Source organism: Aedes aegypti, chromosome 3, assembly GCF_002204515.2.
Source record: "Aedes aegypti strain LVP_AGWG chromosome 3, AaegL5.0 Primary Assembly, whole genome shotgun sequence".
In the NCBI taxonomy this organism is placed as follows: domain Eukaryota; kingdom Metazoa; phylum Arthropoda; class Insecta; order Diptera; family Culicidae; genus Aedes; species Aedes aegypti.
Genome location: NC_035109.1, coordinates 195,170,684 through 195,190,442, shown reverse-complemented (window position 1 = coordinate 195,190,442; position 19,759 = coordinate 195,170,684). Strand labels below are relative to the sequence as shown.

At 36.3% G+C, this 19,759-nt stretch overlaps 2 protein-coding genes across 3 annotated transcripts; both read right to left on the bottom strand.

Annotated features, from left to right (window-relative positions):
• Positions 1-502: 502 nt before the first annotated feature.
• LOC110678719 lies at positions 503-6,350 on the bottom strand. Its single transcript, XM_021851957.1, has 7 exons — positions 5,963-6,350; positions 5,831-5,905; positions 5,253-5,692; positions 5,005-5,182; positions 3,323-3,510; positions 3,086-3,257; positions 503-3,028 (listed from the first exon to the last, which is right to left on the bottom strand). Exons 1-7 carry the CDS (start codon positions 6,033-6,035, stop codon positions 2,577-2,579), a joined length of 1,578 nt encoding a protein of 525 aa, XP_021707649.1. The 5' UTR covers positions 6,036-6,350; the 3' UTR covers positions 503-2,576.
• A 1,850-nt stretch (positions 6,351-8,200) lies between these two features.
• On the bottom strand, positions 8,201-15,804 carry LOC5578301 (ras-related protein Rab-35). 2 transcript variants are annotated; one of them, XM_001656833.2, is made up of 5 exons: positions 15,466-15,804; positions 8,964-9,138; positions 8,768-8,892; positions 8,522-8,704; positions 8,201-8,460 (listed from the first exon to the last, which is right to left on the bottom strand). In XM_001656833.2, exons 1-5 carry the CDS (start codon positions 15,515-15,517, stop codon positions 8,345-8,347), a joined length of 651 nt encoding a protein of 216 aa, XP_001656883.2. In that variant the 5' UTR covers positions 15,518-15,804; the 3' UTR covers positions 8,201-8,344. The 2 variants fall into 2 exon arrangements, with proteins under 2 accessions (XP_001656883.2, XP_021707157.1); XM_021851465.1 differs by having other exon boundaries at positions 8,383-8,460; positions 8,514-8,704.
• Between the last annotated feature and the right edge of the window lie 3,955 nt (positions 15,805-19,759).

Sequence of the window (19,759 nt, the reverse complement as noted above, 5' to 3'; positions counted from 1 at the left end):
ATGATGTAGGGGTGGTAAATCGAATTTCAATATTTATGCGATAAAAAAGGAAACAAATGTAAAACAGTTGCGTATTTATTACACATTGAACTTATCAATTTATACAAAGTATTTCTTAAGCCTAATGTAATTTTCGCCTTGTTCATTGTACACGTGGATTGGAGGCCCATCAAAGTAATCGATATCGATTATGTGGAACATTGATTGGTTAACAGATACTTTAAAGGATGCTAAATGCAGTGCATATTCTTCAACATTCCATTGTTGACATCCAACATGTAATTCATTATTACAGATCAATAAGTTCTTAATTTCAAATAATTTTACACATTTTAAATTGATAGCTGATTTTGTCAGAAACTGACCTACTTGGTATTCTGTCCCTTTGTACGCAACTGTAGACACAGCGTCAAAGTTTGTAGTTAGTTGCTTATTTGTCAACGAAAGATGTTCAGCGTATGGTAAGTCTATGGATCTCAATTTTATTGGATTTTTGTAGATCATGCACGTTTTGAAGTTATTTAAATGTTTGATATCATTCATGAAGATAAGTTGAGCTTTAGTGCAAAGCGTCAAGCATATATTACGCCTAGAGGTAATGTTGCGGCAATATTTTTTAAATACTTGATGGAATGCCTCGAACCTGAAACTCCAGGTAAACCGCGGAGGTCCAATTCTCCTAACTGTTTCAGGATAATGAAGTAGTATGTGGTACTTTGGTTTCAAATGCTTTCCAAAAAGTTTACTGTATAACGTGTGATGATAAACTATCTGATCTTCCAAAACTGCAAGAAGCTCGTTATTAAATTGTGGAAGCATAACCATATCTATTAACTCAACTAAAGACAAGACAAAATCCCAAACTTCGTCGTTTTCTGGTATTATCTCCCCAAAAATCAGAGGAAAATAGTGTACAAAGTAAAGCATTTCCCGAGCTGTCATTTTGAAGTTAGATGATTTAATTTGTTCTTTAGTAATCGTTTTAAAAGTGTTCCTTTTCTCTGTTTCTTTGCAATCAAACATCTGAATTCTGTAGTTAATCGTTAGCAATGAAATATGCAATTTCTTTATCATGTATGACAAAACTAGAGACATGTCGTAGTTGCAAATTCCATGCGAGAAGAAATCGTGCATTAAGTCTACACTTGTGAATTCGCCAACGTGATAATACTGTAAACGATTAAAAGCTGACTCTTCTTTAATACCAGATTCTTTGAAATCTACCTTTCTTTGAATATCAATGTCATATTGCTTTTCATTCCGATAGCGAAGCGGGTCCAGTTTTAAATTTGTTTGACACTCATACTTATTCATAGTGCAAAATCTGCAGTATATCATAGAACTGAACGATGTCGAGTATCCCATTAATGTATTGATTCCTAAATTGTCTCCTAAAATTGCCATAAGCACAAAATGAACACGAATTTTTTGGCCATCAATATTTAATTCCGCTCCTTTCTGCTCCAAGTCAATGAGTATTGTTATCAATTCTTTCAACGCCAAAGATGGACCTACTTTTGACATATCGGAAGCTTTAACGAAACCGGCAACAAAGAAATTCTCTAATCTGCCTAAAAAATGCGAAGGAATAGTAGGAAAACTATAGTATATTCCTGTAACCTTGTGGCTACCGGAGTGTGCTCCGATGGCGTCATTCATCTCGACCTCGTCCGAATACAAAAAATAAGGTATTACACATGTATCTCCAAACGATTGTTTTACATTTTTCCATAAGGAACCGTTGATAACGTTCGTTAAATTATCTTCCTCTTCTAACTGTCTCATATGGTTCATCGTATCGTTAAAAACACTGCCACTCTCGAAAAACTGCGTGAATTGATGCTTAATGGGCATTAAACATCCTTTCGACATGGTGTTTCCAAAGCTATCTTTATATTCGATCGTTTGTAATGAATCGTGTAATTGAATGTTTTGCAATGTAGTATTAAGCTTTTTCTCGGAACTTATAAACTGAAACGGTTGGTAAATATCATCAATAAGTTCTTTAACTCCTTCCGAATCAATATCATCTACCGGACTTATTTTTAGCAGTGTATCACAAATTGGCTTAACTATTTGATCAGTAATGCTCTGTTGTAAGCTTATTACGTCTTTTCTCGTAAAATTTGACTTACTGTGTAAATTTAACGTAAAGTTTAAAAACATTTCTCTTAACTTATTTCTTAAGACTAAAATATTATCATCACTTAAACTAACTTTCTCTTTCTCCAACGATTCGTTTACATTTCCAAGATCATTAGTATTGTTTGTGTTTGAATTTTCCTGAAAAATCGTTTTTTCTTCCGTATCGATGGGATCCGTAGGCTTATCAGCTTCATGATAGACGTCGCATGTTGTGTCCTGATTTTCAGTGTCACTAGACTGAAATAATCCGACGTGGCTGGAATTGATGTGCCGTTTAAAACGATGCAGATTTTGATACGATCTTGAAGGTGCGCATGCTGTACACGTATATTTGAAAACGGTGGGAGTGCCGTGGAATATCGTCAAATGGTCAAACAACGTTTGAACAGATCCCTGCGGCCTGCGGCACAGATGACAGTTCATGTTGTTTCTTAGCCGTCCTTCAGATATGCGAACAGTTGCAGAAGTTGGCTATTCCTAGCTTTTCGGGAGTAGCCGACGTTGTAGAAGAGTTTGGCAACGAAGTACCAAAACAACTCGCAGCTTTCCGGAAAATTATAATTCAATACAAACTTCAGCTTCACGACAAGATCGATGCAACGCAGGAATGATGGAAGTTTGTACTGAAATTTCGCAGTCACGACATAGAACGCAAACAGATGCTCGGTTCCTCCAATTACGAAAATCCGTGGGAAAAATTGAACTGCATTTGCTTCGTACTCGTCACGTAATTCTGCTACAGCTTCTGAAAAATCCTGCTCTGTCTTACATGCATAGCACATATCCGTTTGTGCTTGCAAAATCGTTGGCAATTTGCGGGATGATGTTCGAACTGGCTTGACGATACCATGAAATATGGTACAACAAATAAAATCCCGGCTATCTGAAATATGAAACCAATTACATTCTGGAGAAATTTAAGAATACGGCCAATATTTACCTTTGGGGATATTTGTTTCATGCAGACGGCTGTAAAGTTCTCGAGAGTAATCGTCATTCAATCCTTTTTGTTCAACGTATTGTAGAAATCGTTCTACGAATCCTTCCCAGACATTGAAAATGTTTGATAGATCACCAAGCTCTCCGTAGATGGAACAAAAATCTGCATCAATCTAAATTGAGGAAACAATATCTAGGTTTAATAGTGTATATTAACTAATGCATTTATTTATATTACCAGCAAATATCCATTTTCATCCGTTAGACGAGGCCACTCTGCTAGCACATTCTTCTTGTCAACTTCTGTATCTTGTACAATGGTCCGCATGCGCAGCAGGAGTGACTCTTTCCAAAGCTGCGTGACTTTCTCCGCGGGTTGCTGATTATTTCGGAGCCAATTTTTGTGACAATTCTGTCTTTCAATGTCTATAATATATAACAATAGTAATTAATTTACTATAATTATAAATTTTTAACCCATTAACGCCCAAAGTGTCCCACAAATGTATTTAAGTTTATTTGTGATCATAAAATAAACAGTTTCATAATAAAAATATAGTTTATGGTGAAATTGTTTCGTCGATATCTAAAAGCTCCATGTAATCATTGCTGCATTTTATCAATAATATATAATTCATGCAAGTTAATCTCTTAGAACATACACAAACAAAAAAACTACCGCACAATTTACTTTTCATGTCATGCCAACAATTTCCTCACTGATCAATAGTTATGTTTCAACGTTTATTTGAATTTTTTTCGTAATCAAATAGTTATTTACAAAATGCACATCTTTTCGACGAAATGTTTGTCCAAGAAAGATTACAGTATTGGACAAAACATTTGCAACTTTTTCGATTTTCCATACAAAATAATCAACTTTGGTAAGCTAGATCTCAGTTATTTATGGACCGATTCGAATGAAATTTTCAAAAGGCATCAGACATAACTTGAATTTCAACATATATTTTTGAATAATTTTTCCAATCACGAGTTCAAAAGTAATAACAATTTAACTAAAGTGAAATTTTCGTCAAAAAATTCAAAACTATTTATCGCAAAATCTATTAGCCCTACACAACAGCTGTATCTAGCAAACTTGTTCATCTCGTCAACATCTACAACTTTGCTGAAGATACCATCAAGCTATCACTTCAATGTATTTAGTTAAATAAATTATAAAAAATCGTCAAAAAATTCACTTTAGTCAAACCGTTACTGCTTTTGAACTCGTGATTGGAAAAATCACTCAAAAATATATGTGGAAATTCAAGTTATGTCTGATGTTCTGTGAAAATTTCATACGAATCGGTCCATAAATAACTGAGATCTAGCTTACCAAAGTTGGTCATTTTGTATGGAAAACCGAAAAAGTTGCATATGTTTTGTCCAATACTGTATATGCAATACATGCGAAGCTTTCTATTTCATAAATTATTTGAGAAGGCTTATAAAGTTCTTCATGAATTCTGTTATATGAGAGTCACAAACTCAACGTAAGGCTTTAGTTGATTTTTGTTCTATATTGCCACTACTTCCATAACAGTCCTATTTATCCAGGAAATCCCATAGAACATGGGACTGTTATGTGCTTTATAAAATTGATTAAATGTTTGAAAATATGATTTTGACTTTATACGATTTATCAAAAGTGAGCTTCACTTTCAATTTTGTAGTATGGACTTTTGATAAATTTTCTAAATGTGTGGCAAACTCGCCAAGAGCATAAATAGAGAAAATAAATATAAAAATAATTTTCTAAAATTTTTTGTTTTGAAGGCTCTAGTTCAAAACGAAGCCAAGACAAATATATTTATTTTGAGAAACAAATAAATTACTTAGAAAAAAGAGAAATAGCCGTACAAATAAACTTCTTCGGGATCCCGGGAAATGGCATTTTTCAATTAAGTTTCAAATTACCTTCAACAGATAGGGCAACAGCCTTTGCTTCGTATTCCTTCCAATGGTCGATATCGTCGTTGCTCTTACGCTTCCTTTCCAATAGGGATTTCTTGTTTCTGTTATGAAACCTGTCATAAAGTAGACCAGATGGATGTTTCTTTCCGATTGAGTTATCTCGAGGATTAAAGTAGATTTCCTGTAAAATAGAGTAAAATTTTTTGAATTAGATTGCAAATTTCAAAATAGTACTGATAAGCAGTTATTACAGCTAGTTCCGAAGGAAATCGTTCTACGATGTAATGAGCAAATCGAGCCATGTCAGTTAATGTGAAGTAGCGATCATTAGCTATGTAGTAGTCTACTATAGTATGAGCCAAATACTTTTTGTGTTCTGTGTCCAACTGGTGATGCTTTTCGTAGTAGTTTCGGACAATTTTACCCTTCTCGTTTCTCTCCAAGACATCTTCGAGATGGCTTCTCGTTACTGACGATGGTAGCAAACAATGATTGGATGGCCCAGGATTTGATGTACTGCTTGTATGGCCATGCTCGTGAGAAGCGTTAGTTGAATAGAAGGAACTTTCAGGCCAACTCTGCAGTTTCTTTCTAAGGGCATATTTATGGCCTGTCCACTTGATTACCGAGAAAATCTCCGACAAAGCCGCATCATCAATGTCCTTCAGATAGCCAACTGTAATTCCGTGTCCTAAGCAAAAGCAAATATTGCAAGATAACAACGTCAGGTAGGAATTTCCCGAATTTTACCGCTGCTCATTTTGTGAATTGGAATTGAGATAGTGCTTCGAAAAACTTCTATTTTAGTAAAATGAATGCAATGACTTACCGACCAAGATAGAATAAATCGCGGCATCCAAGTTCCATTCGCCCAAGATCAATTCTTGCAGTTCTGGGTCATGCTCTAGAAATTTTTACATATTAAGTAACTTTACGAAGGATATCTTAATGTAATTCATACCTTCAATCAATTCCGGATCCGCTACTATGTCATCAACAATAACTTCGACAGTTTCCTTGCTTTTTCCGGCCATAATTCACAAAAAAACAACAGGCAAAAATAAACGAACCAGCAGCGTTCCGAGAACAAATTTTTAGTAATGGCGTCTGTTTGGTCGATCAATGTTGTTTTTGCATGGTTCTGTTTTACCATATTCGTTGCCAAAATGACAACATTATGGTAAACAAGACAGCGATTTGCAGTAAGCAAGACGATTGAATGTTTTTGTTTTGAAATGCAAGCACTGAAAAAAATACCGTCCATATTTTATTGTCATATAGTATTTTTTTCAACTTTTATGGTAATAATAAATGAATTACAATTTGATTTTACAAATTTACTCAATAGTATTTTTAAGAATGAATTTATGGTGTACCTTACTGCAGTACGCTTTTCAGTGTAGTGTTCGTGAATGTTCAGTCTGTGCAGCCTTTGGCTGAAGACGGTGTAAATTGTCTTTTTATAAATGTGACCATGTCCATAGTAGCATCCACTACAAAGCATTGTATTTCAATCCGTGACACCCACCGTACAACACAGTGTGGTCAAAAGAATAATGCCCAACTTGTCACATCAAGAATGTTTCTTGTCGTAAATACTGCAGTTCTAGTTAAATAAACCGAATATATTTTCTTGTGTACACTGAAACAAGCGTTGCAGTAATGAGAACCATGAACGTGTTTTTAAATTTACTATTCCAACCACGATTGAGCTATAATGAACGCTTTTTATTTGCGTTTTGTTCCCTCTCAATCCAACCGCGTCGATAGCCGAGCGGCTAGCGTTCGCGCTTGACAATCGCCAGATCCTCGGTTCGATTCTGGTCTGCTGCAAGTTTTTAACCATGACTTAGTCATTTTTACTATACAAATGGTGCCATGGTAAAATTGAATGCACAAAATATTCTAAATAAATGCGAATTTAGTCTGCACAAATCAAGTGGCGTTGTGTATTTAATTTAACCCTCTGATATAGTATTTTCAACCGCAACGCTGTTCTCAGTGTAGTGATGTTGACTATGTTTTGGTAAAGTTAACAGATTAATGTAGTCGGTTGAAAATCGTTGGTGCAGTTCTTAATTTTACCATGGATTCAGTAGTTTCTACAATAAAATTCATTTCAGTGTATCAATTATCCATGTTTACAGTAAAAGTCTCCTCCTGCGTCAATACAGTGGGTTTTCCGAGATTTTTCGATGCACACCTTGCCTTCAGCTTCATGCAAAAGATACTTTCAGGAATATTATATGTAGCCGCTGCCTTATGGATTGAGTGACCATTCCTGGTAAGATCGACAGCTTTTATCATTTGGAATGACGTACATGTATTTACGTGCCATTTTGAATTGCTAGAAGTGCGCAAAAATTAAGACCCTCATGTAAAAAATGGGTCCTAACATTGCGCATCGCTTTTATTCAAATAAAAATTCGACATATTGTAAGGAAAATTATTGGAATTACTAGAATAATACCTTTTTTTTGCAAATACACCGCAAACATACTTCTCACAACACAGTTTTGTTCACAAAAATGTTGATTTTTGACAGACCCACTCCTTAGCGCTTGTGCTAAGACGGTGTAAAAGTTGAGGTTTATACGTGTGACGATAAGATTTTTTGGTTATTTACTAACTGTTTGAACTTCTTTGTTTGATATGAATTCTTTTGTGTATTAGTTTGTAAGCATAGATAAGATTAGCTTGAAATTGTTTTCTCTGAGTCCATCTCTCACTAAGTCGGTCACAATAGGTGGCACTCATGCTCAATTAACGATGGAAGGAGATAGTTAGATCGGTACAACTAGATTGAAGATCATATTTCTTGCAGTTAGTTAGTTAGAGTTTGGCCATCGCGAGAAATACACGCCTCAAATCAAGTGCTCCTCGTCTTCCTTTTATTTCGCGTCCGAGAAGTCCGCCATTATCCGCCAGTCCGGTGGAGATGAATCAAAGCCAAAGTTCAAATTTTCAAGAGCACGGATCTGGAGAACCAAACTTCCGTTTAAGCTGAAAACTTAATCGATTGGTCACTAGCTGATGGTGATCAATCGATTAGGTTTTCAGCTCAAACGGATGTTTGGTTGTCCAGAGCCGTGCTCTTGAAAATTTGAACTTTGGCTTCGATTCATCTTCACCTTGAAGAGGAGCAGGAAAATGTAATACGGAAAAGGAATTCTTTTTCAAACCATACAACGATACAAACCACGGGTTAAAAATTGGCGTCTATTTGCTACAGTGTTTGATATCGTAATCAGTATAAATATATTAGATAGCATTTATATAATTACAGAGTGTATTGTATGCGTTCAGCTCTTATTCCCCCTCATTTGCCGGATGTTACATTTTTTTACCTGCTAACACATATCAACCAAACACGTGATAGTACTAGCAACATTTGTTCTTTTTCTTTATGTTGGCTCCTTTGCGCAGATTGACGGTGTCGTTGCTTTGATCCGATTGAACCTAAAATAAGCGAATAAATTACGGAAACCTATATCAAAAGCATTCAATAAGACTTTTATACCTGTTTTTTGCGTTTGCTTTTTATGCCTTAACACTTGCTCGGTGATGGCTAGAAACATTTCCTCTACGTTTATATTGTCTTTGGCTGAGGTTTCGAAAAGCTGTATATCCATCTGGTTCGCAAAACGTTGCGCGTCTTCGGTGATCACAACCTTCCTGGCGGGGTCGTCATTTTTATTTCCGACTAAAAATGAAAAACCGGAATTAAGTTTGTTTTGTTGAGAAGGATCCAAGCTATGCAAGTTACCTAGAACTTTGTTCACTACGTCACAATTAGCTTCAATTTCCTGAAGCCAGCGTTTCACATTGGCAAATGATTCGCCATTGGTTACATCGTATACCACTATAACACCATGAGTTCCTCGGTAATAACTGCGACCAAGATGAGTAAAATATAATGACATTATTCAAGATTGGGAGCAAAGGCTAATTTGCAAACTCACGTATTTGTTATAGTTCTAAATCGTTCCTGTCCAGCAGTATCCCATATTTGTAACTTGACGCGTTCACCGTTTATGACCACTGTCCGTATTTTGAAATCGACACCTATGGTTGTTATGTAACTGCCGGAGAATGTGTTGTCTGAGAAACGTATCAAAAGGGAAGATTTGCCCACACCTGAAAACAGCCGTAGAATAAGGACAATTAACGCTCTGAACCATACTGAATCTGCAATTTTTATAGTGAAACTGATGTATGCACTTTTTTTTAGATTATTAGTATCATTCCAAACATTACATTCTTCTCTTATATCTAGGTGTTCTGTGTTAGACAACACTATCATCCTAATTTGGTAAAACAAAATTAAACTTTTATTAACACTTGGTTAACAACATATTACATACTTGTTTTTAATTATGAATCGTGGTTTGCTAATGGCTAACCAGCCGAGTGGAAGTTTAACAACTACCGAAAGCTAAACATTACATATAAATTGCAATTGAATTTGTCCATTTAATCCAATTGCAAAATATATGTAATGTTTAGCTTTCGGTAGTTGTTAACATATTACATTTCATTTGCCATTGCAGTTTTGAATTTTTACAGGTGAATTGATTTTACCTGCTTAAGCGAAGTATGCACCTCGACATAAAAGTAATCACCTATCTCGATGCGTGGGAAATTTCTTGCAAGAAATGCTCAAGAAAAGCATTTTACTTTGATCGCAGTACGCAGTTGAAAAGAAATGTCAATTCAAATGGAGCTCACTGTAGAAAATTTCTTGACCATTTCTTGAGCAGAAATTTTTACTTTTCTTGAGCTGAACAGCATACTTTATAAGAGAAAAAAAAACGCTTTCAATTTATTTAACCTAACTTAACCCAAATATGAAAACTTTATTTTGAACTCTCTGCAGAGCATTCTTCCTGGTATTAGCTAGTCCATACAGCATACAACATGGCTGGCCTGAAAATTTATTTGAAGATCAAAAGCTTGTTCTTAAGACAAAGTTTTGATTTACTATTGATAAGTGGATAAATACATTTTATATATTTGTTACGTTTGGCTTGAATGTTCTCAATGTGATTTTTGAAAGTATTTTTTTATCTAGCATGAACTCTAGATACTAAACTTCATCTGACCAGTTTATTGGAGCCCCTCTCATCGTGACAACATGTCTACTTGAAGGTTTCAAATAAAGTGCTTTTGGTTTATGTGGGAATATTATTACAGTTAACTCTCCCTTACTCGATATTCCATATCTCGATATCGAGTTAGAGAACCATAGTAAAAGTTAGTTTTCATGGCTAACTCGATGGTCCCTTGGAACGCAGATGCACTGCTTTTGTGTTCTGTAACTCGATACCTCCCTAACTCGATGGTCCCTTCAATATCGAGTAAGAGAGTGATGACTGTAGTTGAGTTTTGGAAGCATTAGGAGAAATCTTCCATTTTTGCAAGTATGAAAAAAAACATCCGAACTTTTTTGTAATCGACTACAGATGACACGCAGGCTTCGTCCTTTGGCGGAGAGGCCTGTGTCATCCGCAAACAAAGATTTTTGACATCCCTGAGGTTACTCAGGTAAGTCAGATGTGAAAATATTGTATAATATTGGTCCCAAAATGCCTTGAGGAACACCAGCTCTTACAGGACGTCTCTCAGATCTGGAGTTCTGATAATTAACCTGAAGTGTACGATTTGACAGATAACTTTGAATTATTCTAACAATGTATACCGTACACCCCCGTTAATTTGAACGATACCTCATGCAAACCATCGGGGTTCATTTTTAATTTGAACATCTAGTCACCCTAGAAACGTATTTCTGGTAACCTCTTTCACTGTTTTGTTTTGATTCTGCGTTCCGTTCCACAGCGTTCCATTCCACTTTACTCCGTTCCATGAGCTAAATGACGTTTGAACCATTTTTAATCTGAACGATGTGCAAATTAGCGGGGTGCAAATTAAAAAGTGTTCAGATTAAATGTGGTCAAACCAACGGGGGTACCTGGTATTGGAAAAATAAAATTAATTTGTACATTAAATTTAATTGTTGATTTGTAATTAAAATTTGTACACGTAAAAGTTGATGAGCGGTCGAATGTCCATGGCGGAATCCGAACTGTTCATTGGCAAAAATTGAATTTTCGTTGATGTGGGCCATCATTCTGTTCAAAATTACCTTTCCAAAAAGTTTACTGATGGAGGAAAGCAAACTGATTGAACGATAGCTAGAAGCTTCTGCAGGATTTCTGTCTGGTTTTAAAATTGGAACAACCTTAGCATTTTTCCATTTGTCAGGAAAATATGCTAATTGAAAACATTTGTTGAATATATCAATTAAAAATGATAAAGCTACTTTCTGGAAGTTTCTTGATGAGGATGTAGAAAATTCCATCATCGCCAGGAGCTTTCATATTTTTGATTTTTTTAATAATAGTTCTCACTACTTCCAAATCAGTCTCCCAGGCATTTTCAAAAACGTTCTCTTGATTGAGAATATTTTCGAAGTCCTGAGTAATTTGATTTTCAATTGGACTAGTAAGTCCTAAATTAAAATTGTGCGCACTTCAAACTGCATAGCAAGTTTTTGAGCTTTTTCGCAATTTGTTAGTAATAATTTCCAAAAGGGTCCAATTGAGAAATCTTATTTTCAAAATTGTTGTTTCTTAATTGTGCAAAACGTTTCTTGATTTCTTTCTGCAAATCCTGCCATATAATTTTCATAGCAGGATCGTGAGTGCGTTGAAATTGCCTTCTCCTCACGTTTTTAAGACGGATCAAGAGTTTAAGATCATCGTCTATAATCACGGATTCAAATTTTCACATTTTGGAATTGCAATGCTCCTGGCTTCAACAATGGAATTTGTTAAAGTTTCAAGAGCATTGTCAGTATCAAGTTTTGTTTGTAAAGAAATATCATCATCAAGATTAGAGCCAATATATGTTTCATATATATTTCAGTCGGCTCGTAAAAAATTGAAAGTGGAGCTGATAGGATTGAGAATCGCTTCATGGGATATTTGAAATGTAACAGGGACATGATCAGAATCAAAATCAGCATGAGTAACTAATTGGCTACAAAGATGACTAGAGTCGGTTAAGACCAAATCAATCGTAGAAGGATTTCTAGTAGAGGAAAAACATGGCTATCAGGATATTGAATTGAGAAATATCCTGAAAAGCACTCATCAAATAAAATTCTGCCGATGGAATTACTTTGAGAATTATTCCATGATCGATGTTTGGCATTAAAGTCACCAATGACAAATTTTGACTTATTGCGAGTCAATTTTCGCAAGTCAGTTTGAAGCAAATTAACTTGCTGTCCAGAGCATTGAAAAGGCAAATAGGCAGCTATGAAAGTATATTTACCAAGCTGTATTTCAACAGAAGCACCTAAAGTTTCAAAAACGTTAGTTTCAAATGACGAAAACAGTTGATGTTTTATACGCCTATGAATGATGATTGCAACTCCCCCAAAAGCCCATCAAGTCGATCATTACGATAAACAAAAAAGTTAGGATCTCTTTTGAGTTTTGATCCAGGTTTCAAATACGTTTCAGTAATAACTGCTATATGCACGTTATGAGCTGTAAGAAAATTAAACAGCTCGTCCTCTTTACCAGTCAGAGAACGAGCATTCCAGTTTAAAATATTTAAATTATTATTTGGATCCATTAGAAAAACGTAATCCAATAATAATTTGATTAGTAAATTTTACACCTACTTGGACTGCTTCAGTCATAGTGGTGGTTTTGAACATTGCATCAATCATTCAGTTAGAAAATTAAAAATCAGAGGCATGCATATCACTTGAAGTGGGTACATTATCTTTATGATTTCTCATTAGAATTTTCGGTAGACGAAGAAGCGGAGTAGGAGTTACCTGTAGCGGTAGGGTTTTTTTCCATTTGATTTGAAACAAGTAGAATAGGTACTCATAGTACGAATAGGGGAGGAGTTCAAATTACCTGCTACAATATCGGTATACGAATTTGCTTGGGTAGATCCATTCGAAATTAAAAGATTCAAACGTCTACCCGACGGAAGAAAATTAGCTTGTGAATGAGCATGATTATAATCCATCTGATGGATATGATTCTTTATCAAGCGATCGTTAACTGAAAAATGAGCATTGTTCAATACTCTACCAGGGGAATGCCGGGAACGAAAAACATTACGTTTCATCTGCCTAGCACGAGCCTCGACGATTCGCCTACGCGAAGGGCAATCCCAAAAGTTAGACTAATGATTGCCGAAGCAATTTGCGCATACAAACTTTTAGTATCTTCCTTCACAGGACAGACGTCCTTGGCGTGAGAAGAACATCCGCTAATCATACATTTAGCATCCATGCGGCAATGTTTTGTTCCATGACCCCACTTTTGGCACCGACGGCATTGAGTGGAGTTCTGGAAATTTCCTCCAGGTTTCTGGAAATGTTCCCATGTCACACGGACATCGAACATAAGTGTTGTTTGTTCTAAACCTTCAATGCTATTTAGATCTTTTTTATTAAAGTGAACTAAATGATATTCTTGAGAAAGCCCTTTCCGAACAATGCCAGATTGGGTTATCTTTTTCATAATGATTACTTGGACTGGGAAAATCCAAGTAAATCATTTATTCCATTTTTGATCTCTTCAGGTGATTTATAGTCACTTGAGAGACCTTTCAAGACGACTTTGAACAAACGTTCAGTTTTGTCGTCATAAGTAAAACAATGTGGTTCTTATCTTCAAGATGTTTGAGAAGAAGTTCGCGATCTCTAAGAGTATCCGGCAAAACGCGACAGTCTCCTTTCTTTGCGATTTGGAAGGAAACCTTGATTCCCCTAATGGAGTTCAAGATCTCCTGCCTAAATCCTCCAAAATTCGGAACAACTGACCACGATAGGCGGCACTCTTTGCTTCCTCACTTGAATCAAAGAGCCTGGGCTAGAAACTGCTTCGATTTGGTGTTCGGAAAATTTGTCTAGAGCATCTAACTGATTGCTCATTTCGATGCAATTATCAACATTAACCATTTCAACCTTGGCCGAAAGCGCCACGTTTAGTGACAGGTTTAAATCCCACTTTTATGGAAGGAAGTTGCTTGTGAAAATTTGAATTCACAGAGATTCACCCTTCCTTTTGTTTGTAGTTGAAACCATGTTTAGTGAATAAACGAAAGAGGACCAGACGTTCTAAGAGGTATTTTATCAAGACGGTGTCCAAGAAGGAGCTTTCGCTAACGGGTCCAACGAAAAATCGAAGGCACGGGTCCAAACAAGGATCGTAAAGGAATCAATAGTAGAAAAATAGTACTGAAAAGTACTATTTTTGTAGCACTGAAAAGTACCGTTTTTTAGCACTGAAAAATCCTGTTTTTGTAGCACTGTGAAGTACTGCTTCTTTCGCGTCTGACGGCACAAATCCGCGAAATTCGCGAGAATCGACGTAACAGCCCGGGCAGCCTCCAGTGATTTCGTCCAAAATTGTCATTAAGGAGTTCTTCAAGATTTAAACCGGGAATTTCTCTAAGAATTTCGTAATTCCGTAAGAAATTTGTCATGGAAGTACTCGGAAACTAAATAACTGTAAATGTAAAATTCGGGAGGTATATCTAGGAATACAGGAAGAATAATTTGAAAAATCAGCATAGGAACTCCTTGAGGAAATCTCGTAGTGTATCCTAAAAAAATCCTGGATGAATTTCTTTGAAAAAAATCTGGAATAAACTATTGCGAATTTTGATGAAAGAATTGTATGAATCTTCCGAAGCACTGCTAAAGTAGCTACTGAAAAAAAATGGGTAGAAAAATGTTTGGAGGATATCCTCGAATGGTAGCTAGGAAATTTTCAGGGTAATCCTTGTGGAAATTAATTTGAGTTACATTGGGTTTCCTGGAGCAAATTCTGTGGAAATTATTTCAATTATCCCCTCAAAAATCGCTGGAGAATTCATCGACGAATTTGAGAAGAAATTCAAGGCGAATAATCGCACTAGAGCCTCTGAAGATTTCACGAGTCGCTACTAGAGTGCTATGCAAGAAGAAGGGGAATATATCAAATTTAGAGACCATAATGATGAAAAAGTGTGTTAAACATGGTTTAAATACCTTAAAGATTCTAAAATGAGTCTTGCTGTCAGCTCTGGGATATTGATTCCGAGGTCTGTATATGAACATCAATACGAACTAAAATTTCAACATAAATGAGAAATTGTAATAAGAATAAATTGGTACATCAATGAGAAAAAAATCAATTTTGTTTGTTAAAACTACGCATGATCGTAGTAATCAACGGATCAAGAAGCTCTTTTGGCAGCACTGATCTGCGTGTTGATACGATGATGATGAATGTGTTGGCCTCAAATCATTAATGATGATGGGGAGGATCGAATAATGGTACACAAAGAAGCAACATAACTGAGGCAGGGCTTCTCCACGGGAATTATGATTCATGGCCAGCTCCAGACGTACGGCCTACAAATAAAACTATTATTATCCATGCTTACCACTATCACCGATGATGAGAAGCTTAAACAAATGATCGTATTCTCGGGCCATTATTTCTGTCCAGGCAGGGAGGCACAATCTTTTTGGAGGATTCACCAAGCTGTCTCGAAAAGTGCTGTTTTGCCAACTTTCACTGCTCGCCGGGACGCAATCGGTTACACCTTAGCAGACGCACATACTACAGAACAGTTTGATGAAGGTTTTAAGGATAAACTTAACACTTTTACGGCTAAAATATCGAAAAACACGAAACAATGTTTTGTTGCGAACCAAGAAGGATGAAAGGAAAAAACCATCAGCAGCATCTCGTCGCGGCTGACATCAGTCACAGGCGTTTAAAAAATACAAGTCGAATGTCTTTTGATGCTTTGCCCCAGTGAAAAAGCAATGCGAGCATTGAAAAAAGAACTACACGGAAAAAACATGTTACCTAATTTTTGGGTTCACTCTACTCAAAATTAAGTATATCGATTATTCTCTCAACCCAAAATCTCTCGGTATTCTCTCTCTTCCCCACCAATGTTGTCAAAAATAGAGAGAGCTGCACCTACCTAATAGGGGTAGTTTGGCCCAATAAGCCAAATTTGGGTAAAATGCATTATTCCCAAGCTTGGGTTGAATGAACTCAATTTTGCGTTAAATCAAGCCAAATTTCAGTAAATAGGGTCCTAGAATGTTTAATGAAATCTTGTTTTTATTTAATTACACGAAAGTGCATGTTACTGCAACTGCTTTAGCAATTCTCCGCTCAAATAACGGCTATATCATATTTAAACTTTAATTTAAAAATTGGGTCCATAAATGAACCTTGAAAGTTTTGATCATGTTTGACGATCGCTTAGTCGACAAAAACACCACACACGCTCGTTCAGATCTACTCAAAAGTGAGTAGATTTCGACTCACTTTGGAACAAAGTGGAACTGCTCAAAAGTGAGTAAAGCCATTGTTACTCACTTTAGAGGAACACTGTCAAATGTCAAAGTTAGAGCGCAGACAGACGTTCAAGTTAGAGTCAGCCACTTGTGTAAAAACATGGCCGCCACAAATCGCCAATTGGCAATAAGCTAACAGATGGCGTTAGTGGCGTATGCGTCCCGCCACCACCCCGATCACATTTCGTTGACAGCATGACACACAACCGCTCCCACAGCCGACGTGCTCAACGCTAAAAACTATGCACCTTTTTGTTTGCGCTGGGTGGGTGATGTTCCCTTTTGGATATAATTTCTCATGTAAAAGTTAATTAAATCCATTGTAATTTTTACCAGAAGTTGGCATTTAATTTACTCACATATTCATCACAGACAAACAGACGTCACACTCTCACTGCTGTCCATCGACCAACTTTTTAACGTTCGATTCGAATATATGGTGTCAATCGACCACCCGCAGCGCTCGCGTCGTTTTTGTTCGTGTTTGACGTTTACACACTACCGCCACCTGTTGGTCCATCGGCCACCTACAGTGTTTTTAGCATTGGGCGTACATGTCTTCGCGACTATGATTTTGATCGCGATTTGTTCTAAGTGTTACGTCTGTTTCTCTGTGGATTCATGCTAGTATAACACCCTTGAATGATCGTTACTCATGTAAAATAAATTGGCGTGAAAGTATCACAATTGTGTGAATCATTTTTGAAGTGATTGTATTGATAGTTTTGTTCAGTGGGTGGTGGACTGGGTGGTAAGCGAGAAGATGAAGCCACGTGCTTTTACGAACTGTCACTGTACTGCAGCAATTTGCTCCCTAGGTGACACCACGGTAGAATTTACACAGGAATTTTGAATAAATTTGTTCCTGCTTAAACGTCTGTCTGCGGTTAGAGTAACACTTACTCACTTCGTTTAATCTGAAATTTGCGAAAGTGAGTAGATGTCACTCACTTCAGAAATAATATTTCGGGAAATAAATTTATTATTTGTATTTATAAATAGAATCAGAAAAAAATATTCGAAAGGAATAACATTTATTTCATTATCTCACATATAAATATACATATGAAAAGTACATGATAAGTAATAAAATTGTGATATTTATGTCTAAACTTTCGCTTCTCTGGAACGGATCCCCGAAGGGTATAAATCTCTGGGAGATCAATTTACGATGACGTCACGCGGCAACTTCCAGCGGGAAGATAACCTAAGTGTTCGCAGTAAACTGCGGGCCGTGTTTACCAAAAATGAACGATTTCGCTGCGCATTCTTCCTCTCAATGTTCATCCAGTGAAATTCTCTCATTGGATTTTGATCCGGATGTTTGCCCGAGCCAGTAGCATTTCCGGAAAGACTGAAAAGAATGGATTAAATACATCGGCGTTTGACACGTTTCGCCGAGAGAGGCGCTTTTGGCTTTTCTCACCTCTAACGGAAACTGATGGAAAGTATTGAACGTTCCATTGAACTCCGATAGATGGTGACTCAGTAGAGTAAACAATCCTACAGTGGATGCACCGAATAAGGGCCGATGATATATTAAGAATTATTATATTAAAATAAGGTTTTCAGCGTACAGTTCACAAAGGTTCAAATTATTTTAAATGGACCATTAATGAAATATATCGGCTTGAGCCTTGGTTTTGATTGATAGTGTCAAAATCTTATGTTAAAAACAATAAAAAAATAAGTTTGTTCCTGAGAATGGAACGGTACGGTAATTTCGCAAAATGACAACAGTGCGACAAGATAAAAGAGATTTCACAATGCACTCTAACTAACAGAAAACCTCGTAAGAAACTGTCACCGTGTGTGTGAAAAAAGGCAAAAACATATTTCTCTCCTTGTTTTGCTTAAACGAAACCGAAGGAAACATCTGCAACGTCGTCGTCGTGTTGGCTCAGCTGTCAATTTCTTGTGCTATTATTGTGTTCACTTCGCGAATCAAATCCAGCTTGTTTTAGTTTGAAATACCTTCAGTTTTTTGCAATTATCGTACAAATAGCTAAGAACAGACAGATTGTGAAGCAGTGTTTAATTAATTCGGTGATACAATTCAACATCCGATCTAGTTGCACGACGACCGCAGCTAGAATTTATATAACGAATTTCCGATACATAGTGCGGACACCATCAAGGATTCTTAATGCAACAGGACCTTCCAGCCGGCATCGAGCAGGAAATAGCAAACTGATGATCACCTAATAGATGTTTAAGCCGGAAAACCAAAACAGGTCCCACGAAAAACAATACTTTAGCACGTAAGCACGTAAGCTCAAAGGAACGCTTATCCAAGAGAAATCAGCTGCTACTTCCTATAGGTAAGCATGAGGTTGGCTTCTGCTTCCAATAAGAAATGGCGTTACATACCAACTGCGGCAAAGTATGTGTTCTTATGAGCTTCTCCACAGCTATTACCTGAGAGCTTACTTTGCCGATTGACGTTAATTTGTTAATTTGTATGAAACCCTGCAGTAAGATGCCTATAATAACTTTTGAAAATACAATACAACCTATGATATTGAGCAGATTACAAATTCAACGATTCCAGGGTGTCCGCTACCTGGAACACCTGTAATTAAATTATTAGCAGATTAAAATATCTGGGAATTTCATCCCACCTGAAAAAAAAAAAAAACCTAGAATTCTCAAGGAATTTCTGCCACAAACATGGAAATTGTTATGAAGCAGTAAGGGTAGAATATGTTCATTTTGTGGCACAAACTCTTTTCAATCAACCAAATTTAGTACTAATTTATTTATGAGTTTTCCAATCATTCCAATATTTTCCCCAAATATGTTCCTTGTAAGAATAGGGCAAAAATTTAAACAAAAAACAGCGTATTTTTTATAGATACCTTTAGAGAATCCGAGAGAAAAAAAACGCCCGGAGAAACTTTCTGCTTTCGCCGTTGATTTTTCGTTAAATTCGTATTCACACTAGAAGGTATGATGTAGAAGATTTACAAAGAATTCCAGAAAAAAAATTAAGGATTTTGGATCAATAAAAAAAATGTTCTGTACAAGTACGTTGATCAACAGAAATATTATTAATGCAGGCAAATTTTACACGAAATTTGTAGTAATTAGTTCACACCAATGCTTCTCAACAAGAAGTGTTAGTAATATGATTGTAAAAGTTAGTGGAATTCCCTGAAGTCATTCTATACCTAGTTCATACTTTACAGATGTTTTTCGCTTTGATATCTTTATAAAGCAAACTTGTTATGTTTTAAGAAATTAAATAAAAAGCTCCCAAAATTGTTCCCATTACTTTAAGTGGTTAACACACTTAGAACAAAAATGTATGCACCAAATAACTAAAGACATATCTTTTTCATTGAAGGGTTCCTTTAGGAG